The following is a 20,766-nucleotide window of genomic DNA, read 5'->3' as shown; positions in this document are numbered from 1 at the left end:
TTAAAAAGTAGCTTCTTGAAAAACAGTAGTGATCGTAAATAGTTATTGTTTCAACTTACTTAATATCTTGAACTCCGCAAAAAAACAGTCTGTAAAAACTCATTCTGGGTTGAAACATTCTGTCTTCAGCAAGTTTCAAAATCTTGCAATTTTTCTGTGCAATGGTATAATAAATTTTTTGTGTCAATTACAATTTGTTTCAGAAACATATCTAGTTTATGCCATTACATTTTGAATAAACCTTCAATCTTTTCATTAGCAGTTAAAAAGCGCCGTATAATATGAGCAACAATGAATAAACATTTTATCATGCATTATATTTCGAACGAAAGTTGATTGAAATAGACAAGTTTTATTAACGCCATTTTTCTCTTTGAACAACAGCTAGCTTCACCGGTAGAACTGCGCGTTCTTTAGTTCTTGATATATAAATTTGGTGAGTTGCTGATTGTTTCCCTGTAAATCAAAACTTTCCCTGTAGTTCATAAACTTCTTTTTTCCAAGGAAGTACTTTTGTTATAAGTTTTGGTATTCCTATTTTTGAGTGTACTTTCCGGAAATGCGACACTTACAGTTCTTGTGAAAACTCCGTAATACACTTCATGCGCAATAAAGAGCTTCTTTGGTTTTAATGAGTTGAAACTTTTCTAAAAAGTTCAGCCGTCGGTTGTTTTGGTCGCTAGTTATTACTTTGAGATTTTCTGTTTCAGTCTCAACGAAGTATATGACCCTTTCTAATGGAGGATTTGTGTGCTTCGTTGTTCGTTCACATTCGCGCTTCCATATTTTTCCTGAGAAAAAAAAATAGCCAGGAAGAAAAAAAGAATTCCAAATCAAATTGAAGTCGGGGTTGGTAATCGAGTAATCGTTTTTTTGCAATTTGTTTTACCTCAATTTTGTTTCATCTCTCAAAAATATTGGCAAAATCAAAGCAATTTATATTAGAACTCACAATCTTCTGCGAAAAAATAAATAATTGTGCTCAAGTTTTGCTCATTTAAAAACATAATAAAATGAATATTAGTTTGTCAAAACTTAACATTTAAACAAGTTTTCAAGTAAAATAACTTTGTTCAAAATGGATCTCACTTATGCTAAAATTTTCTAGAAAATATTAACGAAAAGAAAAAAAGAATAATTTGAAAAATTTTCAGAATATTAGTCCAATTCGTGAAATCTTTGTTCTGGATGATTAAAAGGGGTTGCAGGAATCATTTTGCCTTCAGCAAGGTTGTTTGATTTTTCTGCAAGCCTGTCAAAGAATAATTCATAGAAAAAAATAAACTACAAAGTTTGAATCTTCACAGCTAACTATTTAACACAGAATGTAAGTTTTTTCAACCCGAATGGGGAGAATTTACTAAAAATCATTTTTTGAGAATCTGACTTTTGCCAGATTTTGTAATTGAGTGTTTTTCTCAAGTTCGTTTTTCCCTTCTTTTTCCTCGGGCAAATTTCTTGTCATAGTCTCCCTCAAATTCAAAAATGTCGGTACTTCAGTACAAGTTTTGAAACTCTACTTTAGTATCATTCAAATAACGTTAAAAGAAGTTAAAGCAAAAACCGGAGCAAAATGTGCTCATTTAGTAACGCTCGACAAAATTTAATTTAGTCATAAAATATATCGCTTTTGACGGTTCAGTTGATTATGGCACATTTTTTGTTTCTATTAATTCTTTTGCAGATTTGCATTTCGATTTTTTGGTAGCTGAAATCGATACACAACATAATAATTTTTTTAACCCTGATTTACCACTTGGCTCAAAATTTGTTTTTGTTTGTTTCAGGTGTGGTGGTGAAATGTTGCCAGGATGCTGAACTTTGCAATGATGCGACCATGTCATTTACAACCCAACTATTGCCAAATCTCCAAATCATCCTGCTTTCTTTACTAACAACAATCGCTGTTTTTTTCATCACTGATGCATGTAGTTTCAACTGAGGCGTTGTTCAATGTTATTCATTTTTTTAATATGGAATGACTGACGGTTAAAAAAACTATAGGTCTGCTTTTTATTGCTGAAAATACCTTACTCAAAACCAAAATCGTGTGGAGATAATTAATTGAGTTAAATGTTGTTAAAATTGATTTGACAGACGTGTAGTTTTTACTGTAGATGTTTAATTCAATTGTTTGTTTCATCCAAGTGATGTAGTATTTAGACGAGTAAAAAATTTTCGACAGTACTATCTAGTTACAGTGACAGATGGAGTTTTCTGGAGTTATTTTCCTTCAGTCGAGATTTTTAGTGTCTTTAAAATACGCTCTGAGAAGTTCTTCTTGAGTTCAATCGTTTTTTCCATACTTTCTGTTATGAAAGTTTACTTCGAAATTTGTTGTTACTTTGGCACACCTAATATTTGTTGCTAACTTGAGATTTCTTCTGAATATCTAAAATTTGTTTTTCTACACCGAATATTATTGATTGAAGTTGAAAAAAAGTAAAATATGTAAAAAAACAATACCTGTCCGTAATGAGATGTAAGGCAGACGCAAAAAATGAGACGTCTTGATATATATATATATATATATATATATATATATGTATATATATATATATATATATATATATATATATATATATATATGTATATATATATATATATATATATATATATATATATATATATATATATATATGTTTATATTAAACTCTCTCTCTCTCTCTATATATATATATATATATATATATATATATATATATATATATATAAATATATATATATATTAGGACATTATTTACTTTACCTTTTTTACACTTTTCTCCCCCTTTTTTGTTTATTTTAAAAAAAGAAGGGGGAGGGGAGAAAAGTATAAACAAAGTAAAGTCATGTTCTTACGCAAAACTAAAGAAAACCAAATTGACGGCTAATTGCAGTAATTAATTTAGTTGTTTCTTCTTTACATTCTCCGAATTTAGACAGACAGATGATTTTAATTAAGCAAACTATTTCTACAGAACATACGTTCCCTTCAGAAGAACTTTGATCTGCTAAACATTCATTTAGAAACTTTAAAATCTAAACCTATAGCCCTTCGCCTGACAGAAACTTGGCTTAAGAACCAATACGAAACGTCACAATTCTCACTGAAGAAATACCAAAAACTATGCAGTTGTGAGAGAAGGAAAAGAGGGGTAGGAATTTTTGTAGTAAACTATTTGGATTTTTTTGAAGTAAAAAGATTCGATCAGAACGATCTGCAGGCTCTTACAATAAAAATCAAAGCAGATAAGCAGCAGTATCTGATTATTACTTGAATATATATTCCACCTATAAAACAAAACAATGTGAATTTTCAAAGGCTAGAAAATTACTTAGATACCTTACCAATTGATCCTGGAGACAAGCATATGCTATGCGGAGACTTCAAGATTAACTTTTTGGTTAATAGTGCAAACTTTCGGAAAATAGTCACTTTGCTGGCACGAAATAACCTCTCTATAGTGGAAAACATTGCACCAACTCGGAAAAACCTCAAGCATGAAATCAACACTAGATGCGTTTATTTCAAACACTTTTTTTTCTGTCCACACTACTGATTCCGGCATTTCAGACCATCATCATACATTAACACTAACACTTGAACAATCACTGGAAAACTCGTCCAACAGGCACGAAAAAGTTCACAAGAAAATGGGCCAAACTAGAGAACCGTAAATTTGTCGAAGACCTCAACAATATCTCGATGGACAAATTGAAAGTAATTACCTGTAATGGTAGTTAATGGTCCCCCGATAAGGCTTTTGAAAAACTGCGTGAAATTTTGATTAATACCCTAGACGAAAGTCTGCCAATAATAGATCCAACTAAAACTGGAGTACAAAAAACAAAAAAATGAATAGATAACCAGGGTAAAAGTGCTGCGGCGAAAAAAAAGTTCCTGAAAAAATTGTGTCTACAAAACCCAGATAATAATGTTCTGCAAAAGGATTACAAGGTTCAATGCAAATTTGTCAGAAATCTAATTAAACAAAAACTAAGACATTTTTTACCACAATAAGATCTCTTCAACTAAACATCGGGAAAACCGATACCGGCTCACCACAATAAACAAATAGCAGAAAACATGAATAAATTTAACACTTTTTTCGCAAACATTGGTGTAGAGATAGCAAAAACGTTTGATACAAAGCAGAGATATGAAATTGAAGCTAACACAAATACCATTTTCTGTTTCCCAAAACCAGTTTCGAAATCATTGACACACTGAGAGTGTTTCCATCAAAGTTTAGACTGCCACAACATAAATTACTTTTTTCTCAAAAAGTTTTTCGGGTAGTTATTCCACTACTTGAAACATCATATAATGAATGTCTGAAGCACGGCTTACTTCCCCAATGCCTGAAAAAAGCCGAAATTGTGCCTTTTTGTGAAAGCGGTGATTGCAGCGAAACGAACTGTTTGAAAAATATTATATAAAAGAGTTTATAGGTTTTCGAGCAAAAACAACACCTTTTCAATAAAACAGTTTGGTTTTCGAAGCAAATTAAGTACCGTTGACGCCATAGCTTCGTTCAATGTAGAAATCAGACCAAACTGGTATAAATCTAAAAACTTAACTAAATGCACTTTTATTGATCTAAAAAAAAGCTTTTGATACAGTGAACCATGAGCTACTTCTGAAAAAGTGTGAAAACTACGGACTCCGAGGAACAGTACTGAAAATGCTTGAATCATATGTGAAAGACCGACTCCAATATATTAAAATAGGAAAAGTTGAATCTGAAAAGAAAAGCGTTAAATGTGGAGACCCACACGGATCAACTCTCGGTTCACTGCTTTACATTAGCTACCTAAACGACGCTCCAACTCTAAACTCAAAAGCAAGCTAATCTATACTTTATGCTGACGATACATTTGTTTCTAATAAAGTTAGTATTGAGACTGTAGGAAAAATCACGATGCCGAACTAACCGCAGTTGCGAGCTGGTTTCATTAAAAAATTTGACATTTAACACAACAAAATCAAAACACATGGTGTTTGGAAAAGGAGGCAATTTAAATCATCACAGAACGACAATTGATTGAGCAGAAATTGTACAAACCAGCTCTTTTAGGTATCTAGGATTATTATTAGATGACCAGTTGAAATTCAAAGATCATTTTTACTACGTCAAAGAGAAGCTTTGAAAGTTTTAATCCCTTTTTTTTACCGATTACGCCTTATTTTAACAAGAACACAGCTTTTAAAATTTTTTAAAAAATATGTCAAACCAATAATACAATACGACCTTTTGATCTATGGATCTACTAATGAAAATTTTTTTAAACCAATTAACATGTTAATTAAAAGATTTTTAAAAATAATTTTCTGGAAACGTAAATACGAGTCAATCGAGCAAATACGAGTTCAAAATTTGATAAGCATCATCTCAGAGTTACATGCTTTTGAGACATTCAAATTACTACTAAAACTAATAAAAAAGCAAACACTAAGTGAAGTTTTTCAACCATAATAGCTGAATCGGACCTTAATGGGATCACAAAAAATTGTGAACTGTATTTAAAAATTAGCAGACATAGATTCGGTAGTAATTCATTGAAATCTAGCGTTCTTAGGATGCTAAAATTGGTATTGAATTATAACAACTGTTTTATTGAAGATGTTAGAACAATGAAAGAAGCAATTATGAAAAAATATTGCCATACATTTTTGAATCTTTATATAATTAGTAACCAGGACTTGCTAGACAGACTCTTTCATGCTCATTAGAGCAAAATTTTTGATTGCTATACACAGTTTCTTCATTAGTTGACCTCTACTATATAGAATAACTTTTCACCTTTAAACATTTTTTTCTTCATTATTTCAACTAAAATTGCACAACTCTTTCGCGAGGCGCCTGAAAACAGACCAGATAGGTTTAATGGTGACCTTGTAGTGTCGCAAATTGTAATCGATTGTATTTGTACAATGTATGTATTTTCTTTCTACTATTTTGTGATAACGGCACTACGAACAATTTATTATTATTATTATTATTATTATTATTGTTATTATTATTTTTATTATTATTATTATTAATATTATTATTATTATTATTTTTATTATTATTATCATTATTATTTATATATATATATATATATATATATATATTTATATATATATATATATATATATATATATATATATGTACATATGTGTATGCAAATATGCCTCATCTAACGCCCGTACAGTTGAGTGCCACCGACAAACTTTGGAGATGAACAACCAATAATTTTTGAAAACCGGAAGCGGTTGATGATCGACGTGTTGCGCCGTTTGGCAAAGGAGTTCCTGCCAATATTGATCAAATGACGGAAATTGCCAAACAGCCATCAACCTCCCTTAAACTCGGAGATGTCGTCCGAGAGTCCCGTGAAAGAGTAGTGGACACATCTTCAGGACGTGGCGAAATACGAGCAGTCAATGTAAGGACGGCTGACTTTCGGATCGTTCATGCTGCCTGGCGCGGATTTTTTCTCCGTAGTTTTTGAATAGGTTACGTGAGCTACCTGCACTTCAAATTTGATGGCGTAAGCCTGACATCATTTAAATGTCATCAAATCGTTCTTGTTACGGTTACTGCCAATCAGAACACTAGAAAATAATTTTTTTGGTAATTGTAAAATGACTTGAAAGACACAGACACAAATAAACCTTACACAGCCAGAGGTTACACAGCCATCACACATCACACACAGAAAACCCAATCAAACAAATACAAAACCCGGCACAAAAAAACTTAAAATTTTTTCTGCCGGGTTTAAAAAACTTTAAAATTTTTGCGCCGAGTTAGGCTCTCTCTCAGCCTAACTCTCTTTTTCTCTCTCTCGCAAGCATACTACACATTTTACACACACATATACGCGTACTCGCATTTTTACGCCCACACAAGCACGCGCACATACACGCACTTACACAAAAAAACTCGGCACAAAAAATTTTTTTTCTAATTTTTTTTTCGCAATTGGTCTTTATCCGTGGTCCACCTCATTCACATTTGTCTTGTTTGTTGTATTTGGAAAACTTAGTGTGGAGTTCATGAGGCAATTGTTTTGGTAATTGCTAAATTGACAAGAGAAACGAAGATGACTTTTTGAATTTTTTTTCAAATAGTTCGTCAGTTTTGATGTTTCCTGATCATAATGGTGCAATTCGTTTTCTATTAATCTTGCAGATGCGTTAACAGCTAGTTTTAATAGATGCAATTTTTTGAATATATTTAAGATCAAAATTTGTAGCAAAGATAAAATAACATTTACTTTTCCGACAGATTTTGAACTAAGCCTTTCGTTGTGTCTAACATTAAAGGAAACACTAAAGGAAGTCACTAAATGTTCTATTTAGTATCATTGAAGAACATTGGTTATTTGCAAATTTTAGGTTTTCGCATTTTCAATCTGTGGAGTGTAATCAAATAATTAGAAAATTTTAATATTTTTTATTTGAACTAAGAACAAGATTTCTCCCTCTTCTAAAAACACTATTTGTTTTTTATGTAAAAACATTCACAATAAATGAACTGTTCACTTTTTTAGATTACGGAAACAACCACAGTCTGGAAAACATCAATTCGAAGAGCAATTTCAACATACTGAGAAGTGAAAAATATTTTTGTTCGTGCTTTCAGAAAAGAATTATGATCGTTTGTAATGAAAACAAACATAAAATATAAGAAAAGATTTCCATCGTTACTTTTCAATATTGAAATTTGTTGATTTAATGTTTACTCCGTCAAACCTTTTTTTTTCTTCTCAGTGGTTTCGCAAAAATTGTTTGCAAACACAGCTGTGGAATTTGAAAACGAATACATTATTTTGCTTTTATTTTTACATTTTCAATCTTGATTTTTTATATTTTGAGAGATCTAAGTTGCCTGAAGTCTTCTATTTTCCAAAAATCTGTTGGATGCAGAAATAAATTTGTTACTCAATAGTTATGAATCAGCAGAAAACAAAGAGACAAAAATTTTTAACAAAATTTTGGGGGAAAAACAATAATTGATTTTTTTCCAAACTTTTGGTCAAATAGTTCAGATCGTAAATTTGTAGGCTTGAAACTGTGGTGAATTACTCATGACAGTCAAAGATCCTTTTAGCTGAACTAATTTTACTGCAAATGAGCGACCGATCTTTTTTTCTTTCCGATTTGTCCTTAAAATTTTTTTAAGTCTTGCCCTTTTTTTTCAAATTTCTAAAAATTTTTTATATAAAGCAAAACTAGAATTTGAAGGCTATAGAATGATGTTTATCTCTTTTCTCTACATGTTTGTTTTTCTGTTTTCTCAACGAATTGTCTGTAATAACAAAAATTTGCAATGGGTAGCACTTTTACCCTTCAATTTGCGGTGCAAAAACTACGCCTATTGGGCCATCAAAATTATAGTAAAAATGAGAACTGAGGTAGAGGTCTTACAACGCGGAAAAAAGCTGTTCCGTTTTATGCAATAAAATTTTCAACTCTCATATGCCATACTCTTATTCAAAACATTAACTCAAAGATAACTAAACATAACTGAGATCAATTTCAACTAGTCTGTTTCTTAAGTTTTATTATTTTAGGTATTGAGAGTTTGACGTATGTAGTCAAATAAAAGAATTGTCAGTTTGTTATGCTGTCAAACAACGAGCGTGTTACTTTCAAACAAAAGTTTAGCACTAGCAGAACACTTTCAGTCGTGTGAATAAATTTTATGACTTTCTCTAAAAAGCAATGCTGTGTAATAGTAGTATCTCAGACACTACTTAGAATATTTGAAAATTGGCTTTCAGAATCGTTTTAGAAAGTTATAGATTTTATAATGCATTTTATATCGTCGTATTGGTCCTAAGTGAGGTCTCTTGTTTTAATATCTCAGCAGTAAAAGAATCATGAATCGAAACTACGGATTTTCAGATATTTCACGCATAGTAATAACAATGATAATCGCGGTTTTCTGTGCAAAGCAACTGTTCGAAACCAAAAAACTCGAAAGACTCGTCTCAGACTGAAAGGGTAAAAACTTGAAACGATTACCAGTTTACCACAGACAAGCCTATCAAAAACAGACGCAAACACACACACACACACACACACACACACACACACAAACACACACAAACACACACACGCACGCACAGACGCCCGCAAGCACATATACACACACACGCAGGCATAGACACAGACATACTCACAAACACACACACACACATACTCGCACGCACACACACTTACACAAACACACCCACACACACACACACACACACAAGCACGCACGATGCACACACACACACCTAACTACACATACACAATTATGCACAACCCCGTCACGCACACACACACCAACAAAAATATATACTCAACACACACACAAAAATACGCGCACTAACACACGCACACACACGCACACACATGCAAACACACGCACACGGACTAGGTCACAAATTTATCATACATATAATCGCATAAAAACGCTCTGACATACACACTCTCAACACAAAAAATATCCGTACATGTCGTAAAGTACAATCCAAAAACTGAATATCCTATGTCTTACCAACCAGCAAACCTTAAAATTAAAAATAGGCAAAAATTAGTTTCACATCTTTGGAGTAAACGGACAAAACAGTTTTATATTGTAGATACGTTTGATGTTAATATGTTGATTAATATGTTAATTGCACAGAGCTCAATCAAATTTAATTAACCTCAGGACAAAAGTCAATTTCCAAACCAAATTCAGAAAACAAGCTTGCTAAAAATAAAAACATGGATCTGTATACCAATTATTTATGCCGTCTTGGCATCTTCAGTGGTTTTAAAGCTGTTGAAGTCAGTTCTAGATCACTCTAAGGCAATTGCAGGGCGTATGTTATTTATTACTTTTTGAAAGCTAAAAATTCTCAAAAAAATTCATAATTGCAAACACCTTGCTTACCAAAACTGTCTTAATTAAAAAAAGCACTTTGACATCAGAGAAAACTACGGATAAACGTAAAAAGAGATGCGGGTTTATTCAAAGTACTCATTCCCCTCTTTAAGGCAAGTGACATCAAAATGACTAACAGCTTAGATACGAGAAACTGAATTGGTAGTAAAAATCAATTCAAACTTTCCCAGGACACATGCTGGCAGATTGAAAGATCCTTAATTTTTTAAAGAATATATAAGTCAAAAAACTATTGAATAAATAAAATCTGGCAAAGACGAGATTTTTCAGTTTTTTATAAATTTTGTCGATTTTCTGTGCTTCTATGACAAGGAAACAATTAAATAAAAAACTAAAAACGTCTTAAACTTTTAAAAAAAATTAGCATGAAATTGAAAAAAGCTGTTAGTTGCTATTGCTGGTGTGCATAAAATAATGCTTAAAAAATCTGGTACGCATCTCCCTAGTTTTCTTTTGGTGAAAAAATTAGAGCGTTATGATTGAAACAGAAAAGTTAAATTGATTCATATGAACAAGAATTCCTTCAGGTCCCAAAAACAATACTAGAAAACGCTTTTTCTCTTCGAATTGAAGAATTTCACTTAAAATCTTGTACCTAAAATAAATCAACCGATTAAAACCAATACTTTAGATGAATTTTGTTGGTTAAAAATTTCTTTCAAAAATGCAAGAAAAAAATTTCAAATAGCATCACAACTCCCAACTCAATTGTAATCGCTTCATTTGAAAAAAAAGACAACATGAAAGCCGAAAAGTTTCAAAAAAAACTTCCATTCAAAATTTTTTTTCAGTCTAAGATCTGTTTAATTTCATTTAACGGTTTTTGTAGCAATTTAAGGCAATCTTGAACCTTATTTTCTTCAAAATAGGTCCAAATGGAGCCCTCTGCAGAGCGTACTAATCATTTGAATTGATTTTCAATGGAGTTGTTCAAAAGCTTCCAAAAATAAAAATTTGATCTCTGTGCGAATTTTTGATAAGTGTTCTGATGGGCTTCAAGAAACCTTTTTTAATGAATCCTGGCCGCAATTTTTTGGAATGTTAAGTTTGTTAGTTTATTTGTTCATTTGTTTGTTGGGGTCAATTCTCTGTGTTCTCTAAAATTGGGTTGTCCACAAAAATTGTTAATCCTAAAGAAATAAAAGATGCTGAATGGCTAGTTTGTACATTGTTGATAACTGGTTACCGTTTTTTGAGCAAGTCATTCTTTTTTAAATCACGTGTTTGTTTTGAACGTTAAGAGCCATCTTATTTCCACTATGAGATTATTTTTTAGCAGCTTTGCAACAATATCTCTTGTACAATGACAGGTTAATATAGTCAAACAGATAATTATGTTTACTAAATTTGCCAGAGCATGGTAGTTGGTTTTTGCAGGAAAATGTTGCGTCCCCAAAGTTCGTTTTGCGGAACTCAACATACAAGACTTTTCTTCTGAAGAAAATTTTGAAACTAATTTAATTTATTTGGAGCAAATCAGAAGTATCTCCCCAAAAAAGCCATACATGGTATTGAAATTTGAGCAGGAAAATAGACTGGTTGATTGTGTGAGGAGACTTGTTCAAGTCTGTAAAACCGCACCTTGACAATTATTTTGAATTTTTTGACATGTATGTGCCTAATTTCTTCTGTTAGCACTTCTGACTTTTCGTACAGCTTATTTTCGTACTTCTTCAAAAAGCAATTGTTTTTAATGGAAAGCATTTTTTCAAAAATATATATTCTCAAACAACTAATGTCAAAAGTGAAATTTGCCTTTCATTTGATGGTTTGATGAATAGTAGTCTTTTTTGAAATGGTGCGTTTTTTTCTTCGTGCTCCAGACTATGATAGACTTTTCCATTATAATTGATGAATATGTCCAACTTTCGATGGTTCATTATTGTACATCAGTGACTATAATCAGTGAATTGAGTATAAATTGTTCTATGAACATTAAAATATCTGTTTCAAGAGCTCATAATAGAGCTAAACTCATTTAATCGGCCAATTTTGAGGCTTTAAAGTGCGTATGAAAATCATTGGTACAATATATAAGAAAAACACTTTTAACAGTTTACTACAAAACAATTCCTCTTTAATCAAATAACCTCAATGAGATGACGTTTGTGGACATTATGTAGCCATTCATGAGAACATTCAGGAAGATTTTGTGTCCCGTCAGACGACACCAGATCTTTGTTTTATGTCTACTTTTTTGTTCAATGTTCTTTTGTCCCTAATTTGTCTGATTTTCTTTAATCCAGACCATGGTTCATTTAGCGTTGCTTGATCACTGCTTGATCCGCACTGCTTGATCAGAGTTGGCTTGGAAGATACACCTGGTGGAGGCCTTGTAGTTATTTGAAAGGATAGAAACTACTGCGTGAACAGCTATTGGTTGAATGCATAAATCGCGACAACAAATAAAACGCTAAGAAAAGAACATAAAAACAGAAAGATCAACTGGGGACATCAGTTTTTTTTTGCAAAATCATACCGTTTATACAATCGAAAATGGGCTTTCATCCATGTTAATAATTGCCAGTTTAAAAATGATTGAGCCTGAAATATTGGGTCGTTTTTGCATTTAGGCACCCGAGTGAAAAACATCGATGAATCGAAAACCATCGATGAAACGCAAATATTATGGAAGAAAAAATTGCAAGTGAATAATTAAGGGTACAAAGTTAGCTACAAAAATTGTTCCGAAAAAATGACTAGAAAAGTTTGCAAGAAAAATAGTAAAACCTGAAAATGTTTTCAACAGATTAGATTCAAATACGCGAGAAAAACACAAAAACCACACATTTAAAGTCGAGCATGATTCTTGGATAACTCTTGGATCATGATAACTAAACATAACTGAGATTAATCTCAACTAGTCTGTTTCTTAAGTTTTATTATTTTAGGTATTGAGAGTTTGACGTATGTAGTCAAATAAAAGAATTGTCAGTTTGTTATGCTGTCAAACAACGAGCGTGTTACTTTCAAACAAAAGTTTAGCACTAGCAGAACACTTTCAGTCGTTTGAATAAATTTTATGACTTTCTCTAAAAAGCAATGCTGTGTAATAGTAGTATCTCAGACACTACTTAGAATATTTGAAAATTGGCTTTCAGAATCGTTTTAGAAAGTTATAGATTTTATAATGCATTTTATATCGTCGTATTGGTCCTAAGTGAGGTCTCTTGTTTTAATATCTCTGCAGTAAAAGAATCATGAATCGAAACTACGGATTTTCAGATATTTCACGCATAGTAATAACAATGATAATCGCGGTTTTCTGTGCAAAGCAACTGTTCGAAACCAAAAAACTCAAAAGACTCGTCTCAGACTGAAAGGGTAAAAACTTGAAACGATTACCAGTTTACCACAGACAAGCCTATCAAAAACAGACGCAAACACACACACACACACACACAAACACACACAAACACACACACGCACGCACAGACGCCCGCAAGCACATATACACACTCACGCAGGCATACACACAGACATACTCACAAACACACACACACACATATACTCGCACGCACACACACTTACACAAACACACCCACACACACACACACAAGCACGCACGATGCACACACACACACCTAACTACACATACACAATTATGCACAACCCCGTCACGCACACACACACCAACAAAAATATACACTCAACACACACACAAAAATACGCGCACTAACACACGCACACACACGCACACACATGCAAACACACGCACACGGACTAGGTCACAAATTTATCATACATATAATCGCATAAAAACGCTCTGACATACACACTCTCAACACAAAAAATATCCGTACATGTCGTAAAGTACAATCCAAAAACTGAATATCCTATGTCTTACCAACCAGCAAACCTTAAAATTAAAAATAGACAAAAATTAGTTTCACATCTTTGGAGTAAACGGACAAAACAGTTTTATATTGTAGATACGTTTGATGTTAATATGTTGAAAAAAAGTTTTTTCCAAAGATTTTTTTCCTTAAGAAGGTGCAAAAAACCTTTTTTCTGGGAGCGAACTTCAATTTCGTTTGACACAAAACATTCTAAAAGAGGCAAAATTGAAATATCTGTAAAAAGATCTGAAAAAATAAGCGGCTTTTTTGTTTTGAAAAAATCTAAATAAGTGATTTTGATAACTTCAAAAGCAAATGCCGCCCTTCTATAATCCACTGATGAATTATACACACAAAACTTTTTGGCAACTTGTAGTCATGAAAATATACTAAATGACATTTTGAACAAAATGAAAAATAAGAAAAAAAACGAAAAATTTTGCAAATATTCGTTTTGCGGAACTCAACATACAAGACTTTTCTTCTGAAGAAAATTTTGAAACTAATTTAATGTATTTGGAGCAAATCAGAAGTATCTCCCCAAAAAAGCCATACATGGTATTGAAAATTGAGCAGGAAAATAGACTGGTTGATTGTGTGAGGAGACTTGTTCAAGTCTGTAAAACCGCACCTTGACAATTATTTTGAACTTTTTGATATGTATGTGCCTAATTTCTTCTGTTAGCACTTCTGACTTTTCGTACAGCTTATTTTCGTACTTCTTCAAAAAGCAATTGTTTTTAATGGAAAGCATTTTTTCAAAAATGTATATTCTCAAACAACTAATGTCAAAAGTGAAATTTGCCTTTCATTTGATGGTTTGATGAATAGTAGTCTTTTTTGAAATGGTGCGCTTTTTTCTTCGTGCTCCAGACTACGATAGACTTTTCCATTATAATTGATGAATATGTCCAACTTTCGATTGTTCATTATTGTACATCAGTGACTATAATCAGTGAATTGAGTATAAACTGTTCTATGAACATTAAAATATCTGTTTCAAGAGCTCATAATAGAGCTAAACTCATTTAATCGGCCAATTTTGAGGCTTTAAAGTGCGTATGAAAATCATTGGTACAATATATAGGAAAAACACTTTTAACAGTTTACTACAAAACAATTCCTCTTTAATCAAATAACCTCAATGAGATGACGTTTGTGGACATTATGTAGCCATTCATGAGAACATTCAGGAAGATTTTGTGTCCCGTCAGACGACACCAGATCTTTGTTTTATGTCTACTTTTTTGTTCAATGTTCTTTTGTCCCTAATTTGTTTGATTTTCTTTAATCCAGACCATGGTTCATTTAGAGGCACTGCTTGATCAGAGTTGGCTTGGAAGATACACCTGGTGGAGGCCTTGTAGTTATTTGAAAGGATAGAAACTACTGCGTGAACAGCTATTGGTTGAATGCATAAATCGCGACAACAAATAAAACGTTAAGAAAAGAACATAAAAACAGAAAGATCAACTGGGGACATCAGTTTTTTTTTGCAAAATCATACCGTTTATACAATCGAAAAAGGGCTTTCATCCATGTTAATAATTGCCAGTTTAAAAATGATTGAGCCTGAAATATTGGGTCGTTTTTGCATTTAGGCACCCGAGTGAAAAACATCGATGAATCGAAAACCATCGATGAAACGCAAATATTATGGAAGAAAAAATTGCAAGTGAATAATTAAGGGTACAAAGTTAGCTACAAAAATTGTTCCGAAAAAATGACTAGAAAAGTTTGCAAGAAAAATAGTAAAACCTGAAAATGTTTTCAACAGATTAGATTCAAATAGGCGAGAAAAACACAAAAACCACACATTTAAGGTCGAGCATGATTCTTGGATAACTCTTGGATCATGATAACTAAACATAACTGAGATTAATCTCAACTAGTCTGTTTCTTAAGTTTTATTATTTTAGGTATTGAGAGTTTGACGTATGTAGTCAAATAAAAGAATTGTCAGTTTGTTATGCTGTCAAACAACGAGAGTGTTACTTTCAAACAAAAGTTTAGCACTAGCAGAACACTTTCAGTCGTGTGAACAAATTTTATGACTTTCTCTAAAAAGCAATGCTGTGTAATAGTAGTATCTCAGACACTACTTAGAATATTTGAAAATTGGCTTTCAGAATCGTTTTAGAAAGTTATAGATTTTATAATGCATTTTATATCGTCGTATTGGTCCTAAGTGAGGTCTCTTGTTTTAATATCTCAGCAGTAAAAGAATCATGAATCGAAACTACGGATTTTCAGATATTTCACGCATAGTAATAACAATGATAATCGCGGTTTTCTGTGCAAAGCAACTGTTCGAAACCAAAAAACTCGAAAGACTCGTCTCAGACTGAAAGGGTAAAAACTTGAAACGATTACCAGTTTACCACAGACAAGCCTATCAAAAACAGACGCAAACACACACACACACACACACAAACACACACAAACACACACACGCACGCACAGACGCCCGCAAGCACATATACACACTCACGCAGGCATACACACAGACATACTCACAAACACACACACACATATACTCGCACGCACACACACTTACACAAACACACCCACACACACACACACACAAGCACGCACGATGCACACACACACCTAACTACACATACACAATTATGCACAACCCCGTCACGCACACACACACCAACAAAAATATACACTCAACACACACACAAAAATACGCGCACTAACACACGCACACACACGCACACACATGCAAACACACGCACACGGACTAGGTCACAAATTTATCATACATATAATCGCATAAAAACGCTCTGACATACACACTCTCAACACAAAAAATATCCGTACACGTCGTAAAGTACAATCCAAAAACTGAATATCCTATGTCTTACCAACCAGCAAACCTTAAAATTAAAAATAGACAAAAATTAGTTTCACATCTTTGGAGTAAACGGACAAAACAGTTTTATATTGTAGATACGTTTGATGTTAATATGTTGAAAAAAAGTTTTTTCCAAAGATTTTTCTCCTTAAGAAGGTGCAAAACACCTTTTTTTCTGGGAGCGAACTTCAATTTCGTTTGACACAAAACATTCTAGAAGAGGCAAAATTGAAATATCTGTAAAAAGATCTGAAAAAATAAGCGGCTTTTTTGTTTTGAAAAAATCTAAATAAGTGATTTTGATAACTTCAAAAGCAAATGCCGCCCTTCTATAATCCACTGATGAATTATACACACAAAACTTTTTGGCAACTTGTAGTCATGAAAATATACTAAATGACATTTTGAACAAAATGAAAAATAAGAAAAAAAAACGAAAAATTTTGCAAATATTTTATTTTTCATCTATTTCCTCAAATTTGCTATTTTATTCTAATGGTTACAAAACAACTGACTTGATACAAATGAATTTCGCTGGACATATCAGGAGAGAGAGAGAGAGAGAGAGAGAGAGGGAGAGAGAGAGAGAGAGGGTAAAAAATTTCAGGTATAGAGGTGCAAAATGAGCTTGTTAGAATCAAAACCTTTTCTTGTTGCCAAAATTTACCAAGTGAACCATATGAAAGCTTTAAAAAAATCATTAGCTCCTAAACAATCAGAAATCAAAAAAATATTTGAAAAAATTGTTCAAATGACATTGTTGTGGTTAAGTTGACATTGCAAACACAAATACCTCAAAAAGTTGAAAGGAAGTTTCTGCTAGCACAGAGCTCAATCAAATTTAATTAACCTCAGGACAAAAGTCAATTTCCAAACCAAATTCAGAAAACAAGCTTGCTAAAAATAAAAACATGGATCTGTATACCAATTATTTATGCCGTCTTGGCATCTTCAGTGGTTTTAAAGCTGTTGAAGTCAGTTCTAGATCACTCTAAGGCAATTGCAGGGCGTATGTTATTTATTACTTTTTGAAAGCTAAAAATTCTCAAAAAATTCATAATTGCAAACACCTTGCTTACCAAAACTGTCTTAATTAAAAAAAGCACTTTGACATCAGAGAAAACTACGGATAAACGTAAAAAGAGATGCGGGTTTATTCAAAGTACTCATTCCCCTCTTTAAGGCAAGTGACATCAAAATGACTAACAGCTTAGATACGAGAAAATGAATTGGTAGTAAAAATCAATTCAAACTTTCCCAGGACACATGCTGGCAGATTGAAAGATCCTTAATTTTTTAAAGAATATATAAGTCAAAAAACTATTGAATAAATTAAATCTGGCAAAGACGAGATTTTTCAGTTTTTTATAAATTTTGTCGATTTTCTGTGCTTCTATGACAAGGAAACAATTAAATAAAAAACTAAAAACGTCTTAAACTTTAAAAAAAAAATTAGCATGAAATTGAAAAAAGCTGTTAGTTGCTATTGCTGGTGTGCATAAAATAATGCTTAAAAAATCTGGTACGCATCTCCCTAGTTTTCTTTTGGTGAAAAAATTAGAGCGTTATGATTGAAACAGAAAAGTTAAATTGATTCATATGAACAAGAATTCCTTCAGGTCCCAAAAACAATACTAGAAAACGCTTTTTCTCTTCGAATTGAAGAATTTCACTTAAAATCTTGTACCTAAAAAAAATCAACCGATTAAAACCAATACTTTAGATGAGTTTTGTTGGTTAAAAATTTCTTTCAAAAATGCGTGAAAAAAATTTCAAATAGCATCACAACTCCCAACTCAATTGTAATCGCTTCATTTGAAAAAAAAGACAACATGAAAGCCGAAAAATTTCAAAAAAAACTTCCATTCAAAATTTTTTTTCAGTCTAAGATCTGTTTAATTTCATTTAACGGTTTTTGTAGCAATTTAAGGCAATCTTGAACCTTATTTTCTTCAAAATAGGTCCAAATGGAGCCCTCTGCAGAGCGTACTAAGCATTTGAATTGATTTTCAATGGAGTTGTTCAAAAGCTTCCAAAAATAAAAATTTGATCTCTGTGCGAATTTTTGATAAGTGTTCTGATGGGCTTCAAGAAACCTTTTTTAATGAATCCTGGCCGCAATTTTTTGGAATGTTAAGTTTGTTAGTTTATTTGTTCATTTGTTTGTTTGGGTCAATTCTCTGTGTTCTCTAAAATTGGGTTGTCCACAAAAATTGTTAATCCTAAAGAAATAAAAGATGCTGAATGGCTAGTTTGTACATTGTTGATAACTGGTTACCGTTTTTTGAGCAAGTCATTCTTTTTTAAATCACGTGTTTGTTTTGAACGTTAAGAGCCATCTTATTTCCACTATGAGATTATTTTTAGCAGCTTTGCAACAATATCTCTTGTACAATGACAGGTTAATATAGTCAAACAGATAATTATGTTTACTAAATTTGCCAGAGCATGGTAGTTGGTTTTTGCAGGAAAAAGTTGCGTCCCCAAAGTTCGTTTTGCGGAACTCAACATACAAGACTTTTCTTCTGAAGAAAATTTTGAAACTAATTTAATTTATTTGGAGCAAATCAGAAGTATCTCCCCAAAAAAGCCATACATGGTATTGAAATTTGAGCAGGAAAATAGACTGGTTGATTGTGTGAGGAGACTTGTTCAAGTCTGTAAAACCGCACCTTGACAATTATTTTGAATTTTTTGACATGTATGTGCCTAATTTCTTCTGTTAGCACTTCTGACTTTTCGTACAGCTTATTTTCGTACTTCTTCAAAAAGCAATTGTTTTTAATGGAAAGCATTTTTTCAAAAATGTATATTCTCAAACAACTAATGTCAAAAGTGAAATTTGCCTTTCATTTGATGGTTTGATGAATAGTAGTCTTTTTTGAAATGGTGCGCTTTTTTCTTCGTGCTCCAGACTACGATAGACTTTTCCATTATAATTGATGAATATGTCCAACTTTCGATTGTTCATTATTGTACATCAGTGACTATAATCAGTGAATTGAGTATAAATTGTTCTATGAACATTAAAATATCTGTTTCAAGAGCTCATAATAGAGCTAAACTCATTTAATCGGCCAATTTTGAGGCTTTAAAGTGCGTATGAAAATCATTGGTACAATATATAAGAAAAACACTTTTAACAGTTTACTACAAAACAATTCCTCTTTAATCAAATAACCTCAATGAGATGACGTTCGTGGACATTATGTAGCCATTCATGAGAACATTCAGGAAGATTTTGTGTCCCGTCAGACGACACCAGATCTTTGTTTTATGTCTACTTTTTTGTTCAATGTTCTTTTGTCCCTAATTTGTTTGATTTTCTTTAATCCAGACCATGGTTCATTTAGCGGCACTGCTTGATCAGAGTTGGCTTGGAAGATACACCTGGTGGAGGCCTTGTAGTTATTTGAAAGGATAGAAACTACTGCGTGAACAGCTATTGGTTGAATGCATAAATCGCGACAACAAATAAAACGTTAAGAAAAGAACATAAAAACAGAAAGATCAACTGGGGACATCAGTTTTTTTTGCAAAATCATACCGTTTATACAATCGAAAAAGGGCTTTCATCCATGTTAATAATTGCCAGTTTAAAAATGATTGAGCCTGAAATATTGGGTCGTTTTTGCATTTAGGCACCCGAGTGAAAAACATCGATGAATCGAAAACCATCGATGAAACGCAAACATTATGGAAGAAAAAATTGCAAGTGAATAATTAAGGGTACAAAGTTAGCTACAAAAATTGTTCCGAAAAAATGACTAGAAAAGTTTGCAAGAAAAATAGTAAAACCTGAAAATGTTTTGCAGCAGATTAGATTCAAATAGGCGAGAAAAACACAAGAACCACACATGTAAGGTCGAGCATGACTCTTGGGAGGTTCCATGGCTAGTGGAAACAGTGGGTTAGTTCGACCAACAACCAAATCCCAAAAGCTGCTGACAGGAAGAAAAAATCCCGTTATCATGTACACCAGCAAAAAAATCATAAAAAAAGAGTAACAATAAAACAATAAGAGGAGAGAGAGGAAAAAATAAAGAGAGAGGAGAGAGAGGGAGAGAGAGAGAGAGAGAAAGAGAGAGAGAGAGATAGAAAGAAAGAGAGAGAGAGAGAGAGAGAGAGAGAGAGAGAGAGAGAGACACAC

At 32.6% G+C, this 20,766-nt stretch overlaps 2 protein-coding genes across 2 annotated transcripts in view; both read left to right on the top strand.

The window, feature by feature from the left end:
* LOC142345751 (uncharacterized) overlaps positions 1-2,147 on the top strand; it is a 42,665-nt gene extending 40,518 nt beyond the window's left edge. Inside the window, exon 4 of the mRNA XM_075398054.1 lies at positions 1,788-2,147. Coding sequence (XP_075254169.1) covers positions 1,788-1,942 — 155 coding nt within the window. The 3' untranslated portion in view covers positions 1,943-2,147. The remainder of the gene's footprint in view (positions 1-1,787) is intronic.
* Positions 1-20,766, top strand: part of LOC142345753 (potassium voltage-gated channel subfamily A member 1-like) — a 488,213-nt gene that overhangs the window by 180,930 nt on the left and 286,517 nt on the right. The window lies entirely within an intron of this gene.

This window comes from Convolutriloba macropyga, chromosome 9 (genome assembly GCF_964194025.1).
Source record: "Convolutriloba macropyga chromosome 9, txConMacr16.3, whole genome shotgun sequence".
Taxonomy (NCBI): Eukaryota; Metazoa; Xenacoelomorpha; order Acoela; family Convolutidae; genus Convolutriloba; species Convolutriloba macropyga.
This window is presented reverse-complemented; position numbering and strand designations above follow the sequence as displayed.